Raw genomic sequence first — 11,612 nt, forward strand, 5'->3', positions numbered from 1 at the left:
ATACTTAGACCATACAGCAGTATTTGGTTACAATGTATACTTAGACCATACAGCAGTATTTGATGACAATGTATACTTAGACCATACAACAATATGTATTTCAGGTTTAATCTGAGAATGCTTAGAAAAAATATTGAGATCAACTTGTGCAACACAGTTTATAATGTACAGGTACACCGACATGTTATAACTGTTTATAGTTGTAGAAATCAACTTGTACACTGACGTGTTATAACTGTTTATAGTTGTAGAGATCAACTTGTACAAGACTGTTTATAATGTACAAGTACACCGACGTGTTATAACTGTTTATAGTTGTAGAGATCAACTTGTACAACGACGTGTTATAACTTTTTTATAGTTGTAGAGATCAACTTGTACAAGACTGTTTATAATGTACAGGTACACCGACGTGTTATAACTGTTTATAGTTGTAGAGATCAACTTGTACAACGACGTGTTATAACTGTTTATAGTTGTAGAGATCAACTTGTACACTGACATGTTATAACTGTTTATAGTTGTAGAGATCAACTTTTACAAGACAGTTTATAATGTACATGTAAACCAACGTGTTATAACTGTTTATAATACCGACCCAAATACCAAGTAGGTAATGTAACGAGAAAATCGATAAAATAACATTTCTTTGACACCAGAAAATGACCATAAATCACCGCCTTCTGATAACGAAATGTTGCCGAAAGAATGATTTAACTGTTGTATAAATACGGTCTAATAAAAAGGCCACTCAAATGGTCTTTGATTACAGTTGTATATCAATGAAGGTACGGGCGTAGTTTAAAGTGGAGCTAGGAATCGATTAACCTCGTAATGTAACTACATATATTACAGCATTGCTCCTCACGGCGGAGCACTGCCGACTCTTTAACTGAATAGTTTAATCGGGAAAATCATTTTAGGAAAGTAAAAGGTCACGAAGTTATACAGGGATGGATGTTGATTATAATACACTGATCACTGAGGTCGACTGACTGGTGTAACAACTACACGATTCCAAAGACGTCACATGGGAGACTTTTTGGACATTGGGGTACTTGCTACGTTTCTTACAAACTTTTCTTAACGTAAACAGGACAAAATCAGTTAATAGCTTCATTTTATTGATTAAAGAATGAATCCATTTCAAAATATGGATGTCGGGGAGATGCAGGTATTTCCCGAAGTATAGTATAAATATATATGTATCGGACGTTTCTTGTGAATGATCTTCAGGAGACTCGCTGCAAAAACAATAGTACAGTATTACCAACTTGGTATTTTATTTAAATGATTGACTAGCTGTAATAGACAGTCAATCAAACACTGATTTACAGGCAGAGAAGTCGAATTGCACAGACGATCTGTGTTCGATTTCCCAATTGGGCATATGCGTGTCAATATACGAGGTAGGTATGAGTTTACCTGCTCAACCACGAACAGAACACTGACGTTGGTCAGTGAGACGATACCCGAACTCGGGAGGAGTCACGGAGACAAAAATGCCTGTTAATAAGTCAACTAATCAGTGGGTTTTCCTCGGTTATTCCAGGTTAAGACAACATACGTCAATCCCAACCAACCAGAGCAGTAATATAGCTACATTTTTTGTCAAAATACTTTTAACATTGTTAGGTAGGAAACAAAAAAAGGATAAAAACAATCAAAAAAGTAGATAAAGCTTATTGTGTTGATGTAAGTAGTATAAATATATATGTAATCACTAGCTTTAATGAGGCTCAACCACGAACAGTAACACTGACGTTGGTCAGTGAGACGATACCCGCGCGCGCGCGCGCGTGTCAAGAATGCCTGTTAATTATTGTGTTGTATATGTATATGACATAACATAAAACACTAACTCCGTGGATCTTTTATCTTACCATAATGATAATGTGACACCAATTGGAAGCTTTTCGGAAATTTGACGTCATAATAACATCAGTCCACAACTACTTGGTGTGACGTAGATGATTAGAACACAAGTTTTGGGGTCACGTGGTCATCTTGCCGTTCCGTTGATAGGTTTGTTACTATAAACATAAATTTACCTTTATGACATTGCTTATGTACTACCAACCGTTTTTAGTTTGTGTGCACGGGTAGTATAAATGCTAAAAGAATGGAGGTATATACATTGATTTTAACCTCACCCAGTTAAATTCATATTGCCCCAGAATGCCAACTAACAGCTTCTCAATGTCCAGTACGTAAACTAACGATAACATTATTGCATCAAGCATAAGATTATAAAACAAATCAACACAACAGTTTTTAATATTGGAATATCAAAAAGCATGCAATAAATAACTTTATATAAACTTAAACTCTTCAAAGTGAAATCTCACATTTGATTTTGTAAGCTAATTTTAAACAAAACTGTTTATATAAGAATTAGAAGAAATATATAATTATATTGAAGTTGGATAGCCATGAAAATATAAGTTATTTACATGTTTAGAAATATCAGTTCATATAAATATCAAATTTATCAAGACTACAAATTTCCTCGGCTACACTAAGTCAGGAATCTGATCACTGTTCATTTAAGAAGGGATCTGCTGTTAGAGAGATTTTCTGTGTTGACAACCTTATATCTGCGCGCGCCGCGCTGGATGGGTACTGTCTTAGATGGTGTAGGCTGAATCTTGCTGACGTCATCCACACTGCCATGATAGGGTTTCCCACCCCGACGCTTTCTTAAAGCCTCGTTTTCCTGTTTTTCCCGTTCCAGTTCGGCCTCGACCTTTACCAGCTGTTTCATTGTAGAATCCATACGATTCTGGAACACTTGTGCTTTGATGCGGTGTGAAACTTGTGAGTTTGCCTTCAGCTCCTCTAAAGACACGTTAGATTCTGAGAACATCTTGACACATTGGTCCAACACAGTTGTCGAACTTCCAGCCTCCGCAACCCTTATATATCTCACTAAAATGTCAGCTGGGTCGTCTTTTTTATTTCTAGATGAGGTGGTGACAGTTATGGAATCTAACGGAAGTTTCTTCAAACAGTTCAACAAGACCCTTTCGCATTTTTCTTTCATTACATTCATCTTATACTCCTCCAAAAGAGGTAACAACCTGAGTGCCGTCTTTTCTGTGTAAAATAAAACAATACGTGCTTAAGATTAGTTACACTGAAAGGCATGAAAGAAAGTTGGATTTAATGAATTAAATAGTGACTTGAGCTAGTCTCCAAGGGCTGCGTAATGCCTGTTATACATAAACTTCCAGTCACACATCTTAACATATCGGTATAAAACACTGATATTACAGTTTTACCAGTGAAAAATTGGATCGACCTGAAAATGACTTTTATTTTTAACATTGTTATGAGTTATGAAAAGGTGACTGGTTTGTGCCATTTCGTTGTTTCATCTTCTCTAAAGGACGGATTTCAAATGCCTCTTTATTGTTTTTTTCGCACAAAGATATTACAATATGACTTTATCGTCGCCTGGTTCTCCTTTCGCTCTGTATAAAAGTGACTAGATGTTCAGTTCAAATAGAAATGAAAGGTTGCTTAGAATAGGTGGTCATTTGATGCATACAATTGTACCGTGTTGATTTATTTACTTCAACAGTTGATGAAACAATTGATGATATTTGTAAGCGAACGTATCAGAAAACGATAAAAAAGGAAAACTTGTGTTGAATATTCTTTTCAAATTCGTTGTTGCGCGATGCCATTGTCTTTATTTATTTACGAAATGCTTGTCAAACAGTTAACCTACATACATATACAACAAGTGAACAGAAGAATGTTTTATCACTGAAAAAAGGCCCGGCGAATCCATCGAGCAATCTTGAGCAAAACTTTTCAAAACCGTCCACATACAGAATTCAACAGAACGACATTAGTAATGTATTTGATGCGCAAATCGGTTCACTGTTACGTTAGTAGTATTTTTGAACCGATGATAACATTTTTGACATTTTCCTGGAGTTATGCATGCCCTTCACAAGATGAAACAGTTTCGTTTACTGTAATCTTTCGAAACAGTTGGATCAAATCAACCGCTATCTGAGGATATTACCTTACCATCCATAATTAAAAAACAGACCAAGTAGATTTAGATATTGTATTATGAAGTTTTTCGTTTACTCAAAAGTGAAGTTAAACCTGTACATTGAAAAGACAGGTTAATGAAGCAACATGTCAGACGGGTCGTTACAAGACAACTTTAATTTCCATCCTGATATTTCTCACCTTGCAGTTTAAATTTGAGGTGTTGATATATTTGACCTTAGCTGAATGGTGTATTTCAAAGCCAATTTATTTCAACGGCTATATAGTGATGGTTCGTTAGCCTCTACATAGAGGCTTGCTGTAGGTGTTGTCTTAAAAGCTCCAAGAGCGAGCCTGAGACCTTGGTGATGAACAGTGTCTAATAATTTTAGATATGAAGGTCTAGCAGATCCATACGCGACGGAACCGTCCAATTTTGATCTAATAAGAGCTCTATAGAGTCTTAGCAAAACTTTTCTATCAGCTCCCCAATCAGTGTGGGACACAACGTTTAGAATATTCAGTGCCTTAAGGCATTTGGCTTTAAGGTATTTTATGTGTGGAAGGAACGACAATTTCCTGTCGAATATTACACCTGAGATTTTCGTTTGCTCAACAACCGGAATGGGTACACCACAGACAGACAGATTTGGATCGTCGTGTTGTTTCCGAATTGGACAAAAATGCATACTAACTGTTTTTGATTGTGAAAATTTAAAACAATTTTCATCTTCCCAAATTTGTAGTCGATTCAAACATTGTTGTAGTAGTTGTCTTTCAATGGTATTCATATGCTTGGATCAATAGCATATGATGAAATCGTGGAGATAAAGAGCGCCTTCCATTGAAGGGGATACTGTTTTGATAATGCAGTTAATTTTAAGTCCAAAAAGTGTAACCGAAAAAATGCTACCTTGTGGTATACCCATTTCCTGCTGATGGACATCGGAAAGGGTCGTTCCATTCCGGACTTGAAATACTCTATCTTATAGAAAATTTGAAATAACATGAAAGGTCATTGAAGCAACATGGAAGGTTTATTCATGATGAAATTTCTTTTAAACAGATCATTTCCCATTTATAAAATACAATTACCCACACTGAAATAAAGGTACACATAGTCGTTCTCATTTAACTAGACCTTTTTAAATTGTAAAAGTTTTGCTCTACACCCACCAAAGTGTCCAGACGTACGAACTTTTGCTGTACACGAACCAAAGTGTCCAGACGTACGAACTTTTGCTGTACACGAACCAAAGTACACCCACCAAAGTATCCAGACATACGAACTTTTGATGTACACGAACCAAAGTGTCCAGACGTACGAACTTTTGCTGTACACGAACCAAAGTACACCCACCAAAGTGTCCAGACGTACGAACTTTTGCTGTGCACCAACCAAAGTGTCCTGACGTACGAACTTTTGCTGTACACGAACCAAAGTACACCCACCAAAGTGTCCAGACATACGAACTTTTGATATACACGAACCAAAGTGTCCAGGCGTACGAACTTTTGCTGTACACAAACCAAAGTACACCACCAAAGTGTCCAGACGTACGAACTTTTGCTGTACACAAACCAAAGTGTCCAGACATACGAACTTTTACTGTACACAAACCAAAATGCCCAGACGTACGAACTTTTGCTGTACACAAACCAAAGTGTCCGAACTTTTGCTGTACACAAACCAAAGTGTCCAGACATACGAACTTTTACTGTACACAAACCAAAATGCCCAGACGTACGAACTTTTGCTGTACACAAACCAAAGTGTCCAGACGTACGAACTTTTGCTGTACACACACCAAAGTGTCAAGACGTACGAACTTTTGCTGTACACAAACCAAAGTGTCCAGACGTACGAACTTTTGCTGTACACACACCAAAGTGTCAAGACGTACGAACTTTTGCTGTACACAAACCAAAGTATCCAGACGTACGAACTTTTGTTTGCTGTACACACACCAAAGTGTCAAGACGTACGAACTTTTGCTGTACACGAACCAAAGTGTCCAGACGTACGAACATTTGCTGTACACAAACCAAAGTGTCCAGACGTACGAACTTTTGTTGTACACCCAACAAAGTATCCAGACGTACAAACTTTTGCTGTACACGAACCAAAGTGTCCAGACGTACGAACATTTGCTGAACACAAACCAAAGTGTCCAGACGTGTATTAAATGGACTATTGTACCTAAAAAACCAAACTGTCCGAGTAAGTGATATACAGAGGTATACAAACTGACGAAGTTCTACATTACCTCTGAGGTTTTATTTGTGTTCTGATTTAAACATAACCTTTTCCGGTGTTATGATACTGATATAACGTCAACAGTAATGACATTCTACTAAAACAACTGTCCCGACAAAAAAAAAAAAAAAATGATGATGTTCTGCTGTATACAGAAATGAAAAGTCCAAGGCTATTGAAGAAGCCAACAGATCACAGTAATAGGGTTAACCATACGCAGAAATTAGGTAGGATTATTTTAGAACTTGTTCAGACCAAAGCCAATCCACAGAACATACATATGTATTATAGTAACTATAATATATATATATGGACTATGTGTCGGAAATTCGTGCCAAGTCCCTGTGGTGTGGACTATAAATTCGTCTGTTCTTAAAACTGGACAGTCCTGACTAAACAAATTTATGCAGAAACCAACGTTAACCGAAGAGGGCTCAAAATTTATATTTACTATGTAATAAAACTCATCATAACACCACGCCAATATGTACATCTAAGATTAGCAAAGTAGACGCTTCTGTATGAACGATCTAATGATAATATAACATTATATTCTAAGTTGTTGTCATGACATTGGTAGATTACACAGGTAGAGCCGTTAAACTGATGACGTACCGTTAAGGTCTTTGTTGACTGCTGGGTGTAGAACAGATAGAAGATCCACAAACTCCTGGTAAACATTACCAACAATCTTTAGCTCCAATGTCTCGGATTTTTTCTTTTCATGTTCTGTCAGTACTTGATTGAAATAGACAGATGCACAGCCCAAGAGTGAGCGATTTAAGAAAAGTTTCTTCTCCTCAATCACAAGAACTAAATCAGTGTATGGGTCCTCTTTCATAAAGGGAAGTGTATACCTCCCTCCTCCCTTCTTACCATCCACAGACGCAACAGTCGCAACAGAATTTTTCGAACCATTTATCGTCCGTCTGTCTTGAACAGTCCGACGGTCGTGTGCTGGTAGTGTCCCCGACATTTTTTTTTGATACTGTGAAGTTGGATCAAATGAAGCAGAGTTGGTATGGCTGTTGATCTGTGTGTGTACTGGATACCATCACGTCACGGTAAGCTGTTATCGATATTATAATGCTTCAGATAGAAGTGGTACCGAGTACATATAAAACGTATATGTACACAACTCACCTGTGTTCAGGTAGAATAAAATTAATCAAGTTTTTATTTATTGACAAAGTCTATTTACCGTGTTCTTCATGACGATCGTTCGAGTGTCGACTTATACTCAAGGGTTGATCTTTTACGATGTAGTAATATTGTCCGGTTTGTATACATCTTTGGGATAGCGACACCTGCATGACTGCACTCTCTCTTTACCTACAGATAACCCACAACTAGCAGCACCATACGATTATATCTTAATGTGAACAATCACAAAACATAAATGTAGTGAATGTTGGTGATCCTGTGTAGGATAGCTGGTCCCTCAATGGTAGAAACTTATCAGTCAACCCGACAGATAGATGCTAATTGGATATATTGAGATATGGTCATTGATTATGCATATCGTAGTTAACAACCACTGAAAACATCACATTTGAATAAGAATGAACATGAATGACAATAAGAGAGAGAGAGAGAGAGAGAGAGAGAGAGAGAGGGAGAGAGAGAGAGAGAGAGAGAGAGAGAGAGAGAGAGAGAGAAGGAAATTCATGATGCAATTGTTTTGTCGGAGATTAGCCAGATCTTCATTCCTGATAAGGTTTTTGAGTGCATCGAGATTTTTTTTATGAATTTAAAATTGTTGAACAAGTATTTAAGCTTTCGCCGGTCCCAGTTTGTTGTACGACACGCCCAGGAACGTATGCAGCACTTCAAACCTGCAGTACTGTCGGAATGTAGGTAAAGTGTCCTAATGGAACAGATATGTTGAACTCCTGTTCAATAATATATGATGTGTCATGGTGTTCATACTGACGATTGATAATAATGGCAATGATTATATCATATCTAGAATTTATGATAACACGGAAGTTTGTAGGGTAACTATCCTCTCAAGAAATCTCCACTGATGTTGTACAGATTCCATTGGTGGTCGTTTAGGTCTTTATTTTGCTGAGATATTGAAATAAAATATTGTGAAACATTCCGTCTCACAGTTAATGTAGAAAGAATTGAATTATTCAGTGTATATTCCCAGGTAAATAGAACCAGTCTTTCCATTGCGATAGAAACCATCCGAAACATCAGCGACTTAAAATATTAATGATTGTACATGGCGACGATACATCTATCATTTCAATAACGTATACCTTGGAGGCTTCATGTTTAATACCAAGCATTGAGACTACGCCATAATCAATGATTGTCTACTGTTCAGATCGAAACAAAAGGCATTCTGAAAGTACGTTCATGTGAAATTTTGTATTGAGAATTTTGAAATAGTGGTACAAATTTTTAAATTCACACAATTGTATACTAAATGCTATCAAGACATGTACATGGAGTGTGAAGCAAACCCATATTGTAAACGATTGGGATCCGTCTATTAAGCGTGAGCTCTGTTCTCTTGATATGTCCGATTTATGGCATCCACAGCGTTGCTTTAACATTCGTCATTTTTGGTTTTAGCGAAACAGGGACTTGTTGATATCTTTAAAAAGGATTATGAAGCCTTCGCCGAAGTGTCTGGTATATCAACATATTGCCGATCATGTTTGTTTCCAATCTGATTTGAGTAAACCTCCAACAAAATATAAAAAAGACAATAGTAAAATTAGGTCTCTCTTCACATAATCTGCTTACAGAAGCTGGAAGACATAGGGAAATATCACATGATTTAATATTTCGTCCATTATGTAAGAATGATTAAGAGAATGAATTTTATTTTAAAATGGCCCTTCTTCATTGAGCTGAGAAATTAATACATTAAGATATATTATCGTACGAATCCGTCTGTCTATAAATTACCTTCTTGACCCACCTGGGTGAACTCATATATCATGCAAGTTTATTGCGCTCCACTTTGATGACAAGTAATTAGATTGTATTTTTGTGTCGGTGCCCTGTCGTTGGTTAAGATTTTTTACGAATTCATTCATACTTATTACATACCACGTCCATCTTTGGATTAAAAAGTTTTAAGCAGAGCTACCTTTTATAGCAGACAACACTTCCTAGAAATAAAACCTTCAATTTCACCCTCCATTTTAGGGTATGGCTTAACATTGGTCGGATGGCAGATAATCCGCAAGGGAAATGTTTGCATATCAGCGACATAAATATTTTGCTATAGCATAAGTATACAAAGAAGAAACAAGAAAATGGAAATAATTAATAACTTTATTTTATAGAATTATAACTCACTTTGACTTTATTGAAAAGTTAATTGTACACACCACAGTACATCTCCAGTTAAAAGGATACGTATATCCAGCAAATATCTGAATTCTAAAACAAGTTCAGTATTTGTAAAACAAGGTATATTACCTTCTTTTGAAATAATAATAATTACAAAAAAGCAGACCTTCCCTTGACCTTTAATTGTACATAGATACAGTTTTAACTTTGCCCTTGAGGGAAGTTCCTTAAGCTTGACCAGACCAATAGGTCAGAGGGGTTTATTCTGTCTCATCAACCACTATTTTCTTGTTAAACAAAGACAGTGATACTTTTCCATTATGTCTGTGTGAATGCTTGTAGGTTTCCCCAACATCTATCATTTTGAATTTTAAGCAAAAATAAAAAAAATGACCTGTAACCTTGACAGCCCAGGCTTGAAGGGTCCTTACTTACTCAAATAAAATTGCTTTATCAACATTTTAACTGTTGACCTTTAATATATAAAAATTGATAATGTAGATATCTTGTTTATATCTCTATATACACCAAGTACAGGTGTATTTCATGTCATGGTCATTCTTCTTTGTTATGACTAATCAGAATTATAGTAATATGACTACTGTAGCCAGTTTTCACATAACTTAGTTGAAATGGTTCAAATGATCTAAAATTATTCCATTATAAAGGAATGCACATGTAGCCATTGTTGAAACTTAAATAAGTAAAGCTCAAAATGCACAGGTTCTGTATTTCCTGTCAAGAATAAAACAATGAATCAAAAATAAAATACCATCCATTTTTACCAAAACCTAACAGCAAAATGTTTCCAGAGTTATATACATCATACAGAAATTCTGAAATCTAATGATATTCAGTAAGTTAGTTTCGGACAAGTACAGCTGGACCCCTCAATCTGCATGTGCAAAATATTTTGCAGTCCAGTCTTGGTCCCAATCTGTACCTGATGTTTTTTTTAACAAGTTCAACCGTTCCAATTATTTAAACCACTTACTCAGAGAGACCTTAGTGGTTTATAAAGACCCTGAAATTTTACCACACTGACTGAAGCATCCATTCTCCTTCCTTTTTAAGTAATACCAACAATCAGTAGTGACATTCAATGATACCAATTAATACACAGTAACCTGAACAATTAGACCTGTACTACTAGTGTCTTATTCCAACAACTGATGTGGACGAAAATATTCACAATGGAAACTCCAAATCTGGGGATAGTGGGTCATAAACAGAGAGATAATTAGAATATCACACTTAATGTTCGAAAGAATATGTTTCATCTTCTTGTTTATATAAACTTGTATGTTAATATTGGGGTCACAAACATCGGAACCATTTCTGACAATCATCACTAACTTTCCTTGTATCAGTATATTATTACTAGAAGTAACATATTCTAAAAGGTTAAACTCAAGGATAGAAATAAAACTGCCATATTTTAAAACTTGTGTGAGTTCCTTTAACTAGTGATTGTCTTTCTTCACAACTCATGATAAATAATACATAACACTTATATAATTCATAGGTAATTGATAGTGATATACAAGGCTAATGAAATATCATGGCCATCAGACAAAAGTTTTATCAGATTATAGATTATACAAGATAAACGTAAATTCATTGTTTGTAGCACTTGTCTTTACACCTATATACAGGGTTACTTCCCTTCTACAGACTACTGTACCTGTAGAATACCTATCAGACATATACATATCATATCACTGGTTTCTGGATGGTTTACACTGCTCGTCTGACATCGAATTTAACACAGTGTGTTATCATAAAATGGACTTTGAACTGATTTCTATATTTTCCAGTATCATCTACTCATACCAGCTGTATCAAATCAAATTTTAATTATAAATAGCCTTACATATCAAAATATTAGGTTTTTGGAGTCAGTAATTTTTTTTTTAAATTACTTGTATTTTAGGTAAACTAAAAAGTATTCTGCTGCATTAATTACAGACTGTATAAAGATACAGAGCATCACATATAACAATTGATTATCTTCTATATCTGTTTATTGCAC

General features: G+C 35.8%; 1 protein-coding gene across 1 annotated transcript; it reads right to left on the bottom strand.

The window, feature by feature from the left end:
• Nucleotides 1–2,542: 2,542 nt before the first annotated feature.
• LOC132545005 (uncharacterized) lies at nt 2,543–7,241 on the bottom strand. The gene is made up of 2 exons (XM_060208669.1): nt 6,881–7,241; nt 2,543–3,096 (listed from the first exon to the last, which is right to left on the bottom strand). The coding sequence occupies exons 1-2, from the start codon at nt 7,239–7,241 to the stop codon at nt 2,543–2,545; spliced, it is 915 nt and encodes a 304-aa protein (XP_060064652.1).
• Between the last annotated feature and the right edge of the window lie 4,371 nt (nt 7,242–11,612).

This window comes from Ylistrum balloti, unplaced genomic scaffold (assembly GCF_031769215.1).
Source record: "Ylistrum balloti isolate Yb309-2 unplaced genomic scaffold, AGI_CSIRO_Ybal_v1 Utg369818, whole genome shotgun sequence".
In the NCBI taxonomy this organism is placed as follows: Eukaryota; Metazoa; Mollusca; class Bivalvia; order Pectinida; family Pectinidae; genus Ylistrum; species Ylistrum balloti.